At 46.5% G+C, this 20,266-nt stretch overlaps 1 protein-coding gene across 2 annotated transcripts in view; it reads right to left on the bottom strand.

Annotated features, from left to right (window-relative positions):
- Positions 1-20,266, bottom strand: part of RAI14 (retinoic acid induced 14) — a 528,112-nt gene that overhangs the window by 232,082 nt on the left and 275,764 nt on the right. For both annotated transcript variants that reach the window (XM_069627100.1, XM_069627101.1), the window contains exon 3: positions 15,890-16,020. In XM_069627100.1, the coding sequence (XP_069483201.1) occupies positions 15,890-16,020 (131 nt within the window). The remainder of the gene's footprint in view (positions 1-15,889; positions 16,021-20,266) is intronic.

Below are 20,266 nucleotides of genomic sequence, written 5' to 3'. Positions count from 1 at the left end.
TTTGCCAAAGCGCACAGCCCAGACTGCTGGATGGATTTGGAACAGGTCCAAGACAACTTGGGCATGAAGTGTTGACTCGCCATCCATGCATGGTTTGAGGTTATCCAGTGCAGTAGGTATTTGAGAAGGAGACCGGAGAAGGGCTGTCTCCTTCTCAAAAATCAATGGCTATATCTCTGGGATTTACCCAAAACCGTTTTTTTGTAGAAATGAAACAACCACCATCTTGTTTTTCTCTAAGGGGGCTGGATCCTTCCTCGCTTTGAAACTAAGCAGGGCCAATACTGGTTACTGCATGAATGGGAGACAGTCCACAGTCCCCAATGCCATGTGTTTTCTTACTTTAAATGTCTCATAACACAAAGAATCCACATTATTTTTATTAAACCGTTCTACTGTGATACCTTGAAGGTTTTGCACTCGAGACAGTTTTTTTGCCTTTTGCTGAATTGCATTGTGGTAGTTTTAGTCTCAGTCAAGATGGGGGGAATAATGCCACATTTGTACACTTTTTGCCTAGCATAGTTCTATAAGGATTTATATATTTGATTGACACAATTGTATATGTACTTTCCAAGTTAGCTTTATAAAGCAGAGTATTGGTGGAAGCCAGACATGGGGGTGAGGAGGAGAAATGAGAGGGCAAGTAAGTCATGGATATTTGTCCACGATGTGGTAAGAGAGTTTGCAATCCCGGACACTGGTGCAGTTATTTTCCCCCGACTGTGGCTGCTTTTCAGGGTACCAGTAAAGGACAAGTGCGTGGACAGCGTAAGCTTTCTTCAGAGGGCAGACGCAACCCCTTGGATTTTTTCCGTGGTTGGCAAGCTTGCTCAAGTATTTGGCTACCAGGATTTTACTCAGGTTGTCATGTTCTCAGTGCAGAGGCTTACTCACAAGACCACAAGCACTTGTTTTGTATTGGGATTTTGTTTTCCAGGGAATATTTCACAACAGATTGCTGGGTTTAAAAGCTAAGCACCTTTTATATACTTTGCCAGCATATTTATTGGAATATTTCCTCTCTCAGGAAATTTTTCTGTTGTTCATTACTTTTTTTTTTAAAAGTCCAATGCTATTTTGTCTTGTGCATTGAACTACATTTGTACACTTGATGGACAAAACAAAAACTAGAAGTCACAAAATGTTTTTTTTTTCTAAAAACAGAACTAGATGGGCATCTTCCGAATTATATGGAGACACCCACACACACACACACAGCAAACGCATCTTGGATGTGCCACAATGCTCAGGTGCACACGCACTAACATTCGCCTTCACGGAGCAAATGCACACTACACACACAAACCCTCACACACACCTTCACACTATGTCACACACGCTCACATCAAACACACACATTGCATGCACACCCTCTCAGATGACATGTGCACCCTCACACCACACAATACCCCTAAGACTGCACATATATTCAAAAAGAGGACTACAAGGTCCTCTGGGCAACATTATAAAACAAAAAAAATGAAATAACAGAAATTACATTTATGCTGAATATCGTAATCAGAGAACCATGGCCTGCATGACTTAGAGATGCAACACTTGACCATTATGCGACAATTATGTTATTGTTTGGATTCTCAAAAGTTTCATACCTAGCCTTTTATCGTGCATGTATGCTGGTCTCTGCAGTTTGCAATTTAATATTTTTTGTAGCATCTCATGCTGAATTCCACTAGCCTCAGAGTGCTGTTTTTCTGTTCACTTTTTCATGGTGCCCCCTGGCGAGGTTGAAACTGATGAACACGGATGTCAGAGGGCATAATTCGCTCAGATATCTTTTCGGCACATAACTTTTTTCATTATGAATAAAGATTTCAAAGTCTTGGCTCGATTGTTAAAGGTGAATGAGGCAGTTGTGAACTATCGTTTTCAACCATGATTTGAGGGGAGGAAAATAATTATGGCTTTCAACCTTGAACCAATGTTGAACCAATGTTGTGGGGATGTTAATTTTCTCTGGGGAGTCCAAATTTGATTTTGTGCGTCAGTGAGTCGCTGCAATCTACATGACTATGGATCAGGAAAGTAAGAAGGTCGGGCTAGGTTATCAAGAGGGGTCAGCCCCGCCAGAGTCCTAACATTGCGCTCGAGCTGTGGCCCTGCCGTGCTTCACCAGTCGCCTTTCCCACACACACTAAAAGCCAATGAAAAGATGAGTGAAATACTGCTCTTGCCCAAAATATGTCACTATTGTCTCATGTGTATAATCATGTTTGGCTGCCCAATTAATTGCGGTATAGCAGACACAAAAGAGAAAGCCCAAGGATCCAGTAATCACTATAAATGACCCAATGAAGCGGACAAAATATCTGTTCAAAGCTGGGAGTGACCAGAATTATAGTACCTACACATTATTGAAAATGTATTTTTTACATCAATCGGGATAGTCTGGAAGAGAAATAGGCACCGAGAGAGAGAGAGAGAGAGAGAGAGAGAGAGACTGCATTTTGACCATACAAATACATCCAACTAGCTTAAAAGTCAGCGTCTGTCATGCTTACTTGCATTTTTAACCTTCTTAAATAAAGGCCAATAGTTATCACAGATAACGGGCATTAGCCAAAGAGCATTTGCTTCACAGATCTACTGTGGGAGACAGAATGATACTCTTGTAAGTCTAGCATTGACCAGAATAACATCAGTGTTTGGTGTACTTATTCTATAACCAGAAACCTGGAAATCGCCATTAATCTCCTGGATAGGTCAGAATATATTGTGAAATTAAGGACCCAAAAATTGCACCACAACAACCGCATAATTCGTATTATTGGGACCAGGTGGATAGTAACTCCTTGATTTCCACCTTTTGCAGATGATTAGAGCAAAGAGTTAAATAGCAGCAGTGAAGAATAGCAGGGAGAGCGGTCAGCCAGTGCTACAGATAAGGGGTGTATCAGCGATTTTTACTCCTTAAAAATAGGCAAATACTGCCAAAAAATAAAAATGGGGAGTAAGAATATGTCAACAAAAAATCCCTTGTTCCCTCTCTTTCACCCACACAGGTTTGCTGCGTGTAGCGCCACAGGAAGAAACTATTATTACTTCCTGACAGGAAGAAGTAAACTTGTATCTTTTAACGTGCCTGAAGAAATAGATGCAAAGAAATAATTATTAAAAATACATTTCAGTTTTCCAAGTTACATTTTTTTATTCTCTTTTAAAATACTCCCATTGCTATTTGAACCTCTTTTTCTACTCTCTAAAAAATCATTTTACTCCCAACCTTTAAGAATGAAATTGCTCAAGGTCTACCTGCATTTACTGCAGAACTTGATTTATAAAAAAAATGTTAGGCATCAGCCGACATCCAGGAACACAATTTGATCCTGCCAAATAACAACATTCATTTTTTTAAACTCCTTTCAATTTATTTTTCCAACCGCTAACAAGCCATGTCTTTTCGCCAGTCATCACATATAAAATCATATTCTCCTACACTTCACACCCCCTATTTCTCATCCAGCTGAACTTTCAGTGCATCCCGATCCACCCTATCTCTGTCTGTTCAATAAGAAAATCCATGATTTTAGCCACATGATAAGACAGCATTTCTTCTAAGTTTTAAATTAGCAATTTAACAGTGTAATTGAAGGGTATGATTGGCAAAACTCAGCGTTTCAACCAGATTTTCGAGAATTAAAAACATTAGGTGCTGCTTGAAGGATTCTGGGGAGGAGTTCTAGAAAGTGAAATATTGAAAAGCGCAACTAGAAAAGGTACAATACTAGCATTTAACTTTTTATAATCCATCTGGTGCCATTGTCCTTTACAAAGCCATATTTGCTATAGTCTGGGTTAGATCTACCAAAGATATTGGGTCACTCAAACATGTCTACTTCCCCAAAACTGGCAATTCTAAATTGGTCCAAAAACCATGCTATTGAACTGTCTGAATGTGTAAGCATTTCTCTTCATTTCTCTTCATGAAGCTTTATAAAGGTTTAGGAAGGTTCCCCCAACCTGCACCCTCTCTTGTCACAGGGTGAATAACCTTTCTAGCACTGCATCCAGCCTCACTGACCCTAGCTTTCCTGGCTAGAAATGCACCTTTATCAAAACCATATTCAAACCAATGAAGTCAAAACCTAAGTAACGCTTTGTTGTTTTTTTTTTTTAATATATTTTTATTTTATCTCAACCAAACAACATTACAACAAAACATAAATAAAACACATCAAACAACAAAACCAAACGAACAAAAAAAATAAGGCACTGCAATCCCCCATCCCCCCCATGAGCCTGTAGAGTGTCCGACATCAGTGTCCGTTCCATGCGATGGGGCCTCATCGCTCTCAAGTCCAGCCGAGGCCAACCCCGCACCAAACAGCTCAGCTAACAATAACTTCCATGCCGTGAGAGAGCATATTTCTTCCTCTTCCCCTGCCATACTGCCATCCTGCCACACTGTTGTTTCGGCATCAGCCCATTTTTGGAGATCTCGCCACCAGACCTCCACTCGCGGCTTATGACATTTCTTCCACCCCATGGCTATCCTACGTTTGGCAAGCACATAGGCCAGATCTTTAAGTTTCTCAACATGTCGAAGTTTACACGCCCTGGGATACCCTCCCAGCAGGCAGGCCCAAGCCGAATCCACCTTAAGTGTGATACCCCTCCCTGCCAGCCTCCGCGCTACTTCACCCCAGTAGGTTGCAATCACTGGGCACGCCCAGAACATGTGTATCATGTCCGCATTCTCTTCGTTACACTTGGGGCACGCCTGGCGCCCACTATCCAGACATTTGGAAATTCTAAGGGGGGGTCATATATGCCCTGTGCGTAATATAGAGCTGTATTTGCTTAAACCTGGCGTTCCTCGATACCTTTTTGTGGTACCCCAGGGCGCGCTCCCACATCCCATCCGACATCGAGGCCCCCATCTCCGCTTCCCACTCCAGCCTCAGGTGCCCCAAATCCTTCCCAACCTTTGACATCAACATCTCGTACAACCTAGAGACCTCGTGCCCACCCTCTGATGCGTCATACATTATTTCCAGCGTGGCATCCGGTTCATCGGCCAAAGTAGTTTCGGGCCACATGCTCCGGACCTCCCGGATCACCCTATGATATGTTACATACTGACCCCTATGTAGCCCCGACCCTGCCTCCAATTCATCGAACTCCATCAGGGTCCCATCCTGCCAGATGTCGCCCATAGTGACCAACCCCACTGACTCCCAGTATGACCGGATAATAGCCCTCAGCTGCCCGTCTTCCTTCGCCAGGGCGACCAGAGGTAACTGCGCCATACACGGCAAGGGGCCACCCATCATCCGACAGGCACGCCGCCATATGTTCCTGCCAAGGGCTAGCATCCCAGGACGCTCTCTCATCCATGAACCGGTCACCCAGATCACCTCCCGCAGATAGAAGGGGGAACAGTCTCTCCCTAGCAGCCTGTGTTCGGAGGTCTCTTCATCTGAGAGCCACCTGGCCACATATTGCAGTTGCGCCGCAATATAATAGGCCTCAAAGTTCGGCAGCTTCGCGCCACCTTTCTCATAAGAGTTCTGCAATTTCCACAATGCGACCCTGTTGCGCGTGCCGTGCCATAGGAAATTCCTACATACACTATGTAACCTAGCAAAAAACTTCTTAGGTATCATATACGGGATGTTGTTAAAGTAATGCAGGAGCCTGGGCAGCACCACAATTTTAAGCATAGCTCCACGACCCATCATCGCTAAAGGCAATCTTTCCCAGAACCTCATGCACTTCTCAATCTTTCCCACAGCTAGCTCAGTATTATGCCTGTGTTCTTCCTCGGTCGTGTGATACACGTCAATGCCCAGGTACCGGAAGGAGCTCGTCACCCACGGGATCCGCAGCACTGGCAACCTCTCCACCGGTATCCCCACATAACTGCCTAGCGGGAATAGTGCGGATTTCTGAGGGTTGACCGCTATGCCGGACAACCAGGCGTACCTCTCCAATACCTCCAAGATATACTGCAAATTCTCTTCCGGATGTTTCAGGTATAACAGCATATCGTCTGCATACAGGGATATAAGATGGCACTCCCCTCCCACCTCTATGCCCACCGGATCGTACTGCTGCCGGAGGTAAATCGCTAAGGGCTCGAGGGCTAGTATGTACAACATTGGGGACCAAGGACACCCCTGCCTAGTACCCCTACCTAACTGCCATCTATCTGACACCACTGCACCCGTACGGACCCTAGCCAGAGGCGCACTATATAATAGCTCGGCCCACCTCATGTAGCCTGGTCCCAGTCCAAACCGCCCCAAAGCCGCCAGCAGCCACGGCCATCGCACAGAGTCGAGCGCTTTAACCGCGTCCAACGCCACTATCGCCATTTCGCTGTCCTCATTGCACCCCCATTCGATCACCCTGTGAAGGCGCCTATGATTCTGAGTAATATTCCGATTCGGGACATAGCCCGTCTGGTCAGGATGGATCAGCTTGCCTATCACCCTGCGCATTCTGGCCGCCAGGACAGCTGTTCGGATCTTGCCGTCCTGATTCAGCATCGACAGGGGCCGGTAGGAGCCACAATCATGTCCCGGTTTATTGGGTTTGGGGAGCGGTACTATAATCGCCTCCCTGAGCGATTCCGGCAGCCGCCCCACCTCGAACGCTTCGTTAAGCATCGCCAGCATGGGCGGGAGCACCTCCTCTCCATACGCTTTATAAAATTCACTGGGGAACCCATCCGCTCCTGGGGCCTTGCAAGTGGGTAGCTGCCGCACAATCTCCCGCAGCTCCTCCAGAGTGATCGGAGCATCCATCTCCTCCCGCTCTTCATCACTTATCTTGGGCAGGCCTATGTCTTCAAGTACTACCTCTATCTCCTCCCGGCTTCCCCCCTCTCGATCCTCATATAATGCTTGATAATATTCCGCGAATGCCCCATTCACCCCTTCCTGGGTGTCCTCCTCCACGCCCTTTTCAGTGATAACTGATCGGATCGGGGATCTTGGGGTCTCGCTCTTATACAGCCAAGCAAGAAGCCTGCCCGTCTTGTCCCCCCCGGCATGCAACCTCTCAATGTACTTCCTGTAATTCAGATTACAGAGCCTGTCCCAGTGTTCTGCGCACCTCTGCTGCAGATTAGTGACCTCCTCCGTATCCATCCCACCCTCCTCCAGCTCTTTCTCCAAGTCAATCTCGGCTTTACGCAGATCAGCCAGGACCCCTCCCATTAATCCCTTGGATTTCGCAATGGCAACCCCCCTCATTACAACCTTAAAGGCCTCCCACAAAGTATCAGCCGACTTGACACTGCTTGTATTCGTCTCAAAGTAAGCAACTATCTCCTCCCTCATGTCCTCTCTGAAGACTGGATCCCTGAGCGCTTCCACCCTGAGGCGCCATGTTGGAATTCGTGCACGTGGGGGACAAAGCTGCCATCGCATGACCAGGGGCGAGTGGTCCGAAAGGACTCTCGCCCTATAGTCTATCTGGTCACACTGCGCGACAACGTCCGTAGTGGCGAAAAAGTAATCCAGCCTTGTGTGTAGCTGGTGCGGGGCCGAGTAATGCGAATATTGCCTCACGCCAGGGTGTCTCGTCCTCCACACGTCTGCCAGGCCAAGGTCTACCAGCAGCGCCTGCAGTACCCGAGCCGCCGGGCTGGGCCTGACCACCCTGTCATCCGACCTGTCCTCCTTGGGGTTTAGTACACAATTAAAGTCCCCCCCCCAAATCACCGGACCCCCATCCCTTCACCAAGTCTAGTGATCAGTGTCCTAAAGTATGTCGCCGTGTCCCGGTTGGGAGCATAAGTATTTATAATACACACTACTTTATTTTCCACAAGCCCCCTTACCATGACCAGCCTCCCATCAGATTCCACAACCTCCCCAAGTAGCTTAAACGGGACATGTGGTGCAACCCAAACCAGCACACCTCTAGCATAGGCAGAATATGTAGATCCAACTACTGTCCCTCTCCACTTTCTCCCCACCAGTTCCAGTTTATCCCGTGTCAGATGCGTCTCCTGTAACAAGGCGACATCTATCTTTTGCCTTTTTAGGTACAACCTGACCTTGTTACGCTTAAGGTAGCTGTTAAGCCCTCTAACTTTCCACGTTAGTATCCTAAGGTCCCCCATGATTTATCAGTAGCTCCCTCCTCCCTCCCAGGTCTACTCGCCTCCCCTCTACCCCAAAGACCCCCATTCCCAGTTTCTCTCCCAGGCTCATATAAAAACTGATCCACCCCACCCTCCTAGCCCAACTAACTGCCCAGCTCCATCCCTGGATCTCAGGCATCCCTGTGTTCGGTTCTCTCTGGAACCCAAGTAGAGAACCCGACAGGGTGTCACCCCACACACAGTGACTAACCTAAACTCAAACTGGGGTACAAAGAACAGCCCCCGGAGGCTCCCCTCCCGCACTTCCGTATCCACGCACACGGACCATGTTCCAAAGTCCTAACGCATACACTACCATAACAAAGTCACATCGACTATATTCAAGTCCCAATATTCATAGCCCAACCGGGCCCGCAGCGTCACTTATCTCTTCCCGTTCCATCCGCCGTCCGCTCATCTGGCTCCTGAGGACAGTTTTGTGCATCGAGCCATTCCATGGCCTCCTCCGGAGTGTCAAAGAACAGCATCTTAGTCTTGAAGAAAACCTTCAGTCTGGCCGGGTAAAGCAACATATACTTGTACCCTGCTGCCCGCAATCGCCTCTTGACCGCCCCAAAGTTCATGCGACTGCGCTGCACTTGCAAGGTGTAATCGGGGTAAGCAGTAATGGTCGCCTCTCCTCGCCATATGGTGCCCCCCTTACGAAAGTGTTCGAGGATCCTTTCCCGATCCCGATAATTGAGGATCTTGGCGATCACAGGCCTCAGTGGGTTCCCCGGCGGTGGTCTCCTGATCAAGGCCCTGTGCGCCCTCTCCACCGCAAACCCCTGCGACAGGGCTCCCCCAGTGATCTCCTGCAGCAGCAAGTTCTCAATAAACTCCGTGGGATTCTGGCCTTCAGCCCCCTCCGGCAGGCCCACGATGCGAACGCTGTTTCTCCGGGCACGTCCTTCCGCCTCTTCAGCCCTACTTTCCAAGTTGCCCACCCGCTGCACCAGGGCATGGATATCACGTTTGTGTGCAGTGCAGTCCGCCACAGTAGGGCCCATCTCCCTTTCCAAAGTTTCTGTGCGCTCAGCCAGGGCTCGCACATCCTGCCTCAGGAGGTTCACGTCCTCCTGCACCGCCCCAACCTGTAGTTCCATAGCAGTTTTCAATTCGGCCACAGCAAGTTGGAGCTTGGTCTCCCACGTCGCCTTCAGGTCCGCGATCGCAGCGAGGACCTCCTGGTTCGCCCCACCGGCGGCCATCTCCTTGGTCTGAGCCTTATCCTTGCTCCTGGCACCTTCCGGGCCGGGCGGCGTCTTGGCGTATTCGTCGAGCGTGGGCTGTTTATTCTTCGCCCTCAGAAGCTTGTTCGACATATCTCCAGTCAGGAGCGTCCTTCTGGCCGCGCTCCGGTCCAGGCCAGGGAGGCACTATGCTCATACGCCACAACTCAGTTGGGAGTCCCAGCTCGCCCCACAGTCTCAGGCACAGCTGTTGCCCGGCGCTCCCCCCAGATGGGCAGGGTCGCGCTGCCCCCTTTGTACCGCTGAGAGGGCGCACGTATGATGTGGTCCCGATCTACCGCTCCTTTGTCGCCTCGTCAAGCGGCGGCGGCCATTTTGTCGTCCGTCGAGGTCTCGCCATCAGTGCTTCATTCGGCTCTTAAGTACACGTGCGCAAAACGAATCCGTGTAAAAATATGTCCTCGCGTGCAGCCGAACTTCATGTACACAGTCTTCGCCAAATCACGGCGGTCCTTGCGCGGTATCAGTCGGATTATGTACGGATCAGCGGGAGCTCCCGTACAGGCACGTCTTTTCACATGGCTTCCAATCCACGCCCCCGAGTAACGCTTTGTTCACAGATCTCTGTAATATTGCAGTTGAAATTAGGGGATATCAAATTCTCTCAAAATGGATCATGAAGATCCACATTTGGTACAACCCAAATCAGCCAACTGCACTTCACCAGTCATTACCATAGTGGGTAAATCAGTGAATAGCAACTATCAGCGACTTCTATGTAGATGGCACAATAAGGTGGTTTCAGGATCTGAGAGAAAACACAGGTTCAAATGGAAATGTACATTTCCGGTGCTCTATGTTGGTGATACAAGGGCTTCCTAATTATTTCCAACAATTGTGACGTGTGTACTTGTGTGCGCGTGTGTGTGTGTATACACGTACGCGCAAGTGCATCAGGTGGCATTCAATTTCGCTTCCACCAAATTTGAGGCCTAGTCCGTATTTTTCCATGCACAAACTCTATGAAATGTCGAACATCTATAAATCTACAAAGATGCTTCTCATAATTGTTTGAGGTGTAAATTGGGAGTACACTCTGCAGAGTATATTGTTTTGACATGCCTAGAAATGTGTGTCTAGTGAGATGATAGCTACCGAGGGTATGAACTAATGCTAGTAAAGAACTCCCTTTTGAGGGGCGCGTTATCACTGCTGGGTGTAGCAGTGTATAAGAAACTGATTCCTGGGGAAAAGGTCTCAATTCTTTTCGTTGGTAGCCCATAGTTTAGTTACCTCAAGACGGAAACAGATAATGGATCCGACCCTGGAATAATGGAAATCTCAAGGTTTTCCATCAGAAAAGGATTAAGGGGTCACTTTCCTTTTGGGATATATCTACATTTCTAACATTTGGTTCTTGTTACAGAGAAATATTGCAGACCTAATACCCACTATCATGACAATTGCACCCCAAAAGCTTTGGCAAGAAACAGTTTTAAAAAAAAAAAAATCAGACTATTCCGTTTTATTTAAAAGAATACATTAAAGGTGGTCCTCTAACTTGCAATGCTGGGATGTCACTCACAATATTTCACATAAACACTGGCTGCATGACTACAGACAACACATGCAACCTGCCTGCGATTATCTCGCTAATCAATACGTATAAAAACAAATCTAGAGCACAGTAAAATCAGCTCCAATATAAATATCCAATTGTCATTGGTTGTTTGATTTAAACCATTCTTTAAATACATTTGACAACAATATCAATTCACTTAATTTTCTCTGAAACTAATTGACAAATGCTGGCATTCAGAGAAAAGTATTTACTTTTCTAGGGCACATTTACCTTTAATATTTTGGGCATCACTGGTTTCTATCGAAGACATATATAGAAGAATGTTTGGGAGGGATGATTGGTTATACTTATTCTAAAGGCTTGGGTTCAGGGTAGAGGCTTTAATTTGGAGGGGAAAACATACACACATGAGATTATAAACTTGAAACAGAAGAATAAACAACTTCTTTTTAATTGGCATTAGGTGTCCACTTAAAACAAAATCCTATTTCTGAACAATGTTCTATGGAATAATTACACTGGTTATTTAAATGTACATTATTTTGTTGAGAATGAAGGGGATACATTTCCTATTCCACTTGGCAGAGTATAAAACTATTCAGGATTTTTCCTTTATGTAATCGATAAATTAAAGAAGTTTGTTAATCCTGAAAATATGTGAGTCACGTTGTACACCATGCTCACAAACCCCAATCTAAATTTGCTCCCGTGAAAACCCTTGGGAATGAATTATTAATTTGCTACTGTCAGAAAATAGGTCCTGCACAATAATAGTTTCTATGGCATTCTATTTTCCCCCAAAATACCTTCAATTTCTATCTGGGATTTATTGAATTCTTGGGACATTTATCTAAATGCTGGGGTTGCTATACTTATATGTCTTCTGAAGGCCCAGGACTGATATGGACATCAACAGCTCAAGGCAACTGTCAGGTAAGCTCTTCCTTTTGGTCGCTCTTCTTTTTGGTGTGTCCCCCTTTTCCCAAATCACTACTGTCTTCTAGACTTACCTCTTTCACCTTGCTCTCCTCCTAAAACATACAAGTCCAACTAATTGGAGGTGAATCCATTATGTAGTGTTGGGATGCACCTTCAGACTGCCGCCCCCTCCTAGACGATTTAGATTGCAAAAAATATATTAAACTACGGAAATAAGCACAGGATGGAGTAGAGGACGGGGGGGTGTTATGGGTGGGGATAATTGGCAGCAGTAGGAAACAATGGGGTAGTTAATCAGTAGTGCTGCAATTGGATTATGTAGGAAATAGTATGAATATATACACAACAGTCATAGAACGAACACTGCATCTACGAGTAGGTCTGAATCCTCGCAGGCCATGTTTTCACAGAAATGCACAATAATGCGGTCTTAACCCTCGCCTCACCATTGCATTCCGTTTTCCATGGTGTGGCAAAGAACACACATATGCCCCCACATCAGTTAGGTCTTTGAACTAAGTAGGTGAGTGTGTGCAGCTGAAGAAGTGAAGGGCTAAGGCCTAGTACCAGGGTCATGTACCTGAGAGAGAATGTTATGGTCTTGGGGTGCCAAAACATGAACTAAGATTTAAGACAGTAGCACCCCCCTTGAATGACAGTCCCTCTATTTGAACTACCAGATGTGCAGGGAAATGGGCAAAATCCTTAGAGAACTGGATTGATTTGGGGGATGCTAGGCTCACCCTTGGAAGGAGAACGTTCAACAACAGAAACAACCTAATCTAGGTTTTGTGCCAGGGAGAGCCAAGAATAATGCCCATGCAATGGGGAGGGCATGATGGGGGCACCAACGTGGCTGGGATGATAAAAGGGCTGCTTTGTCTGCAAGGACCAGGCTCACCTCAAAGAATCCCACTGAGTTAACATTGATAACCAGGTGTATGTCACGTGGTTGCGATAAAAGGTAGGGTGATGCCAATCTATGTTATCCAATTGCCTTACAGCATTTCATGATGGATGAAGACGCTACCCACATGTGCTGAAGATGAGCAAGAAGACAACAGAACCAATTGGAGAATGAGCTATATGTGATCATTAGCATGTCTAAAGGCTGTAGCTAAGGCGGTTGGGGAATTAACACTGTATATCGATTACGTCATGAGTGATGATGTGTGTGTGTTTATAATCTGAATGTTGAACAGAAGATGCCAGAGAGCTACGTGACAGTGGATTCATAATACCCAGTCGCCTTTTTTCTTTTGTATACAAAATAAACTCTCGTCTTTTCCAAAAGTGGGTGCACCAAGTCTTTTTTCCTAGTGGGTTGTATTTTCTTGGTCTGATCACTGGAAGTTGCCCTACATTTTTGGTGACACTGATGTGATCCTAATGATCCCCGTGAAGACAGAGGATTCCTTGCCACACATCTGGAGGGGTCGCACCCACCTGCAGCGACCAGTCCCCCTTGTGCACAACCTTTGAGAGGTTTAAAGGAGCTGTGTTATCAGAATTCCTGCATGTTCTTTGGATCGGGGTGCTGTCCCTTGTGAGCGCCCGGGGTCACCTGCATCAGGCCAACTCACTGGTATGTCCTGGCTCCTTCTGACTTGGCAGTTCTGCTTCTTCAGTTGTCGGGACTCCTGCAGCGTTTGACAGCTCCTACCAGCCTACCGCTGCTCGTGGTGCCCATCTATGGAGCTTGTACAGCCCTGTATGCTCACCAGTGAAAAGCTTACACAAGCAGACTGCAGGACAAGGAGAGTTCCTCCCTCCCTTGGGGTAGCTGGCCTCAATACCACTTCCCGTTGCGCATCCTTTGCATGTAACCGGGATCCCGACCTCTGCCACGTTCTGTGCACAGTGCTCTGCTGTCAGTACAGCAGCAAACCAAACCTCTGCTTCTTCCTGCTGCTCCCTCTTGGCCCGCACCTGAAAGGCCTTTAAATGTTTAAAAGGTCCCACTCAGGTGGGAGTCATTACAACTAGACTGCTCATTACAGTTTGGTAACTCTGGATCAAAATCAATCATCAACTTTACAATAGACCATTAAGACTGTATGGCCATTAGGAAAATTCTTCAGAGGGCGTTCCCAATCCTCCTGACCTAGGTTTCCTCCCAAGTGATCCTCCCACATAATACCACCCCCAGGGTGAGGATCAGTTAGTAGCTGCCTTTCTTTCCCTGGCCACATGAGAAGGGGTCCAGGTCAGGGTTTTGGGGTGATCACCTCGGATTCATCACAGTATGCATTGAAAATCTACAGGCTCCTAAAGCAGTCGAATCAAAACAAAGCAAAAGAGCAGAAAGCTAAATGAAGTCTGGCACCAAAACATGACCAAAAAAACACGGATTTTATAGTAAACAAAGCGATTTACCTTGTTTTTCCAGCACTCCACTGGACAAAGCTCTTCATACATTTCCAACCAAGCATAAGTTACAGAATGTTTCATCAAATTGTTGAAAAAGACATTTTTAAACGAGTATCTGTTATTTGAAGTCATAATTCATAGTAAGGGTTAATGTCCATGTTGGAGGCACTTTCACCAAGTGTGAGATCTGCCTACTGAATAACCTTCATTTAGGAATTGTGAACAATGGCTTGTGTGGCTTGTTAACTGAAATGGCCTGTCATGCTCAATTATAGGTCAAAAGATATTTTTGTTGCATTTTGTGAAACATCATAACATTGATGGGGCTTGGTAAACATGACTCAGTGTCCAATCACAAGCATGCAAGAGTGTACCCAAATGATGATCCCAAAACAGGGTGAGACATGTATGTGGATTACTGCCTCCTTAAAAGTGGACTGTCCTGGGCTTATAAAGCTGTGTAGAAAGTAGAACAAGCAGGAGTAAGGATGTCAGGTTGTAAGCTACTAACAGAGCATTGAAAGTTACTTGACGCCTGAATGCTCCATATGTACACAGCACACCCTTTCTTACAAGAGTCAAGTATGAGTAGCTAATGGCCAGTGCAAATTGAGAGGCACGCTTACCTACTATGGAGCTAATAAATGCAAGCATTTCAGTTAATTTGCATACCCACAATAAAGGTTAGTGGATAGCTGTACACATCGCTTTCATGCCTCCGATAACGAGCAGCCAACAAGGGTTCAAATCTCCAACTGGTGGACACTTGCCTTCATCTTTCTGAATTGCCAATGAAGTACCACAAATACGTGTGATAATAATGGAAGTTGTACCACCTTTTACTAAGTGATCCGAACCGGTTAACTCTGGCGTGCAGAACAAAACACCAAGCATTAGTATCGCTAATATTGCTTTGTGGCTCTGAACTGGAGGTGAACTACCAGGGACAGTCAAGAAGTCACGCTGTGGCATGTGTGTCATGTTAACTGAATGGACCCATTCTTTTCTTACATTGCAGGTTAAAGGGTTTTTCTCTGGCTTGTTTAAAGCCTTCATAACAGTGATGTGGTTTCATATATTTCCATAGAGAGCTTAACCGACATAGGTGGTGTATGAACATTTGCCTGGCTCTCTCTGAATTGGAGAAGCCGGCAATTGGACCACTCTGAGCCAGGGCCTGTCCACGAACATAGTAAAACACATGAACTTGCTGTTACCAAGCAGAGAGGCACAGATTCCACTCCTTACTAGTGGATGGGGTAGGAGTGGGGAGGAAAAGATGGAGTCCAGTACTGGAGTGAGCAAGATGACATTAAAGGAAGATGGCATTAAAAAGCTCCTGTAGGCCTCCAGCAAGCATTGTAACCAGTATCCGATTATAAAACGGAGAAGATCTAGAACAAAAGGAGGTTCCCCACTGGCGCATAATTCACTTTTAAAATTATTCTGCATTTTAAGATGAAGCTTGCTCCCATGGGCTTAATTCTTAACTGTCGAATGCCGCGCAAAAGTCATCAATATAGGCAAAGGATTATGGCGATCAATCCATGTAGGTTAAGAAATGCCAAGTTTGGCTAAGTGTTTATCAAAGCACAAGAGCCCTGAACAGACTAGGTTTCGGTGTGGCAAAGACACTGGCGCGCGGGCCTCAATCAGAAACTGTTGCAGCAACAAAGGAGCACCACTTACGCGGTTTTACCCTCGCCGTCCAGCTTGGTGGCACCCACGCCTTTCTTCCCCAGCAGAGAAGCCACCCGCTCCGAGTCGCCATTTTCAACCGCTTGCAGCAGACGCTCATCATTTTTATTCCACTCGTTGGTCTACAAGAAGCAAAAAAAGATCGGGCAACAATTACACATATGCGATTTCCAACAAAACAGAGCTATGCATTAAAAAATGTTACACTATGAGAGGAGAATGCGCCTCATTTCTAAGTTGGCAGGTCTGGTAATAAAATGCTGGTATTCATGGATACCAGCACTTTCAATGACCAGCAGACTACGAGTCTGCCGGTGGGGCACGTGGGTTACCTCCAGCTAAAAGCTGGAACTAAAGCAGGCGTTCTACCGGCAAAAAAAGCCCTCATTACAAGCACCGACATTGCTGTTGCCGGTAATGACGGCAAATCCCCTCATGGAGTTTTATGGGACTCCATGAATGGGGATTAACACCGACACTCGTAATCCACTGGACCTGGTGGCGGAAACGGTAATAGCCTTTGCTGGTACCCTGGAATGAGGCCCAATGTCCCAAAGCCTGGGAAGTCCCAGCATTGGCCATGTATATTATCTATCGCCAGTAGGGGGGAAGATAGCACAGAGTTGAGCCCTCGCCTCCCACATCAATTTGCAACCTTCCCGGTTCTATACATTGATTGCCTTTAACAATTGGGTAACAGCCCCACACCACTTTTGGCAGTGCTTGGATGAGGGAAGAATCTAGAATGAAGTGTGCGATGTAGAAAAATGAAATGGTTTCAGTAGCAAAAAATAAAATGGCGCCCCCTCGTGGTGGGTGGATGGTTACCCCAGTACCTCAACTGACCTATTGCAGGTCTACTCCATTGCACTCTGGACATCCTTCGGTGGAAGCTTTTGCAGGAACATACAATGATTTAATCTAGAAAAAATACCTAATGGGGAACCACCATTTATGCACAAGGAACTAAAAGTTAAAGGCGATCTGCTGTCTGAATTTCTTAAGCCGTACACACTGCGGTTTTACCAATAGCGTGCCAAAAAATGTTCTTCAGAGATTTTAAATAGGAAAGTGCTCTTCAGGGGACCACATGAGTTTGACACAAATACCGCCACCCCTTAACTTGATCTGCAATGTTAACACCATTTTAGCATTTAAGACTGAGCCGTCAAATCCAATTTTCCGGAATGCTTGACGGCTGCAAAGAGCGAGTGAATGAGTGGGTTGCTATGGCCCATTCACTCCTAAAGAAATTACATTCACAGAAAAAGCCGCTCTCTGCAGCACTCCGAGGACTGCCTCAATGCAGCAAGTAGAGCAGATGATCCTGTTACTGGCAAGCAAGACATACACACCTGCTGGGCTGTAAGTGGGATACGAAATCCAGGGGGGTGCTCTGAAAAGGGGGGGGATAGCCAAATGATACTGCATGTGGCTTCAAGGAGGTAGGGGGCCTTAAACGTGGGCACCCTGTCGCAAACGAACAATACACCAACAGGCCCTGCAAACACGGACTTTGGGCAGCCCAGTATTGTCTTAGGTGGTCTTGTTTGGATCCAGTCTGTAGACCATAAAATAAAACGGCCTCTGGTTCAGTTTCCAACTAAAACGCTGTCTGTGAATAAATCCCTTTCTGACTCGTATATAAGCAATTCCATCAGGAAGTAAATAACCTTCCATCTGTAAATAAATGGCAAAGGCCCCAAGTTCTTAGTAGGGCTGAAGTGCTCATTTAGGGTTTTGACTCCCCAGCTTCCGGCGTGTCCCGTAACAGTCGGTAGCTATTAAGGGCTAATAGTATGAGCATGTTCCCTAGAGAGGTACAAGTCTTCTCACACTAAAGGCAGTGCCAATTTAAAAGTGGTATACTGGCCAATAAGATCCCACCACGATGGCAAACTGTCGGATAAAGAAATCGGAGAGAGTTGACTTTTGGGAGTCAGGTGCTGGCAGACTGGCAGGCAGCTGGCTGCCTTGCATGCATTTCTTGGTGTCCCTACCGCACATGCCCGAGTGTGGCAGGGACGCGATGGGCTCTCTCAGTCCATCTACCACTCGGCACACTGACTAAAACTGAGCCGCCTGCTAACAGGACTTAGTGCGCCTCCCGGCAGCGCCCCGGCTCAATGAAGATAGTTTGAGGTCTTAGACCCAAAGTAGCCAATCAGGTAGTGTTGTGTGAATTGTGGCACAATGAAATCAAGGACCTCTTTCTGTGCTATGGTCAAACATCTCTACACTGTACAGAAGCTTTTAGGCACAAGGATTTTGTCAAGTGTCCGAGGACACTGAGATGGAATGTCTTGTGATGATCGTAGCGGAGACAAAGGCAGGAAAAAATATGCTATAACTGCAACTTGCAAAAAGCAAGATACATCATTACAAGTATGCCGGTCCAGGAACTAGTGTACCGGTAAGCATGCCGGTACCGTAGTTCCCTGACTGCCATACTACGGGCTGTGCTTGCGGGTGTCCGTCAGCCCACCAGATTTTTCCTGGCGGGCTGACCGGCACCCGCGAGCACAGCATGTCGGGTGCACCGGCACAACTCTGCATGTGCCGGTGCGTCCAAAGTCCCCATTCCCGTTTAACCCTATGGGGCAGAATGGGGATGGGGAGTCCCATGTTTCAAGCACCCGCAAATGGGTAATTACCGGGTCCGCCGAGCTCAGCATGACCCGATTCTTCCCCATTCGCAGTGCTGGAAAAAATGCAACTCTAACATTAACTTTAACGGCACGGCTACCGCCAGAGTTATAATGAGGCCCATAGTCCGAAATTGATGCTTAGTGTACTCTAAATGCTTTTTAGAAGTGTGTCTGCATTGTGAATTTGAGATGTTTAAGAACGGACTAATTCAGTGACTCACCCCCTGAAATGTGCCTGAAATAAACCTTTAATGAGTCTGAAAACTATTGTATAGAATTCCAGAAAGACAAATTATTTGGTATTCCTATTCTTTCGTATTTAGGGTCACTGCTCACAGTGTTAGACTTGTAACACCCCGTATTTTTTTATTTTTTTTTAAAAGAGCCCTAAACAAGAAAGCCAACCACTCCAAAAACAAAGAGCCATATGGCGTTGGCCAAAGCCCAGGACCTTCCATTATAATCATTTTTTTAGGAGTAGCAAGGGAGACTTCAGGGGTCGCAGGTGTGACCCCTGACAGCCCCCAAATGACGTAGATGTGGTTAAGGAACTCTTCCTTTGCTTGGAATATAGTCATTATGTTTGTTTGGTAACAGACTACACCTTATAGGATGGACCGGATTTATGTTACGGCAACTTTAAGAATAAGCTTGCACACTTCTAATGAACTTTTCAAGCAAATAGTTTAATTGTGAAGAATGCTGGGAATTCAGTTTCACATTTCTGTCTGTGGGGGGAGGGAGGTGGGCCGTTTTTCTGTTCAGGTGAAAAGCCCACAGCATGCAGTGCTGTTGCCGTAGGTAAATACGCCCCATAGAGTCTGGAAGTAAGGATTGCTTATCGTAGGAGAAGTTAAACAGTAACTCCAAGGCCGACAGATCAGCATTTTTGACATACCAACACGAGCACCGGTGCCTTCAGACCCATCACCGTGCAGCCAATGGCTTCACCAGGGCACCGCGCTCAGGAATTTCCAACACAACAAAAACTGCAGCAGCGCTGGCGCAGGCAAGGGCACGAGGCCGGGCTTTCCCGCTCTGGAAGCTTCTCGGCCGAGCTAATGACATTCCCGCCTTCCGGCACCGGTGGGAGAGCAGGAGGCTGAGAGGGGAAAGTGCAGCAATTTACAGGAACCAGCTGCACAGTGCATGTTAGCCGGGTTTTCAATACTACCCTGCGCCATACAGGAGCCTGCTCTCTGGGAATTCTACATCTAAATCATCTACCTTCCTCTTCTGTAGAGGAAGAAAACACTGATCACCCGCTCCTTTCTTCCTCTGCGACGAAAGTCTGTTCTTGTACAGAACTTAGTAAATGCGATCCTTCGTCTCCCCAAGCCCTCCCTCGGATCCCCAGTGCCCCCTCTACTCCACTACCCACCAAACCCTTAATCATCCCCTTAGATCGCCAGAACCTGCCCCCTCTACCCCAATCCGTGATCCTTTCCCCTACCACACCAGCCGCGTCCCTGGGTTCCACCTTTGCTTTATACACAGGATTTCTTTTATTAAACACTACACTGACCAGGCCAATGTTGAGAACCTTAAATAATCCTCAAAGAAACACAAAGTGAATGCTTTTATTTCTCATTCGTAGAGATGGGCTAAGCTTTTCAACATTGCCAAATCAAAGAAATTGGGAAATATCTTCAGTTATAAAAAAAAAAAAAAAAAAGAATGGAAAGCATGGCATTCGGAAGTACAGTACTGACAAGAGGGT

Source organism: Ambystoma mexicanum, chromosome 6p (assembly GCF_040938575.1).
Source record: "Ambystoma mexicanum isolate Mex_15411 chromosome 6p, UKY_AmexF1_1, whole genome shotgun sequence".
Taxonomy (NCBI): Eukaryota; Metazoa; Chordata; class Amphibia; order Caudata; family Ambystomatidae; genus Ambystoma; species Ambystoma mexicanum.
This window is presented reverse-complemented; position numbering and strand designations above follow the sequence as displayed.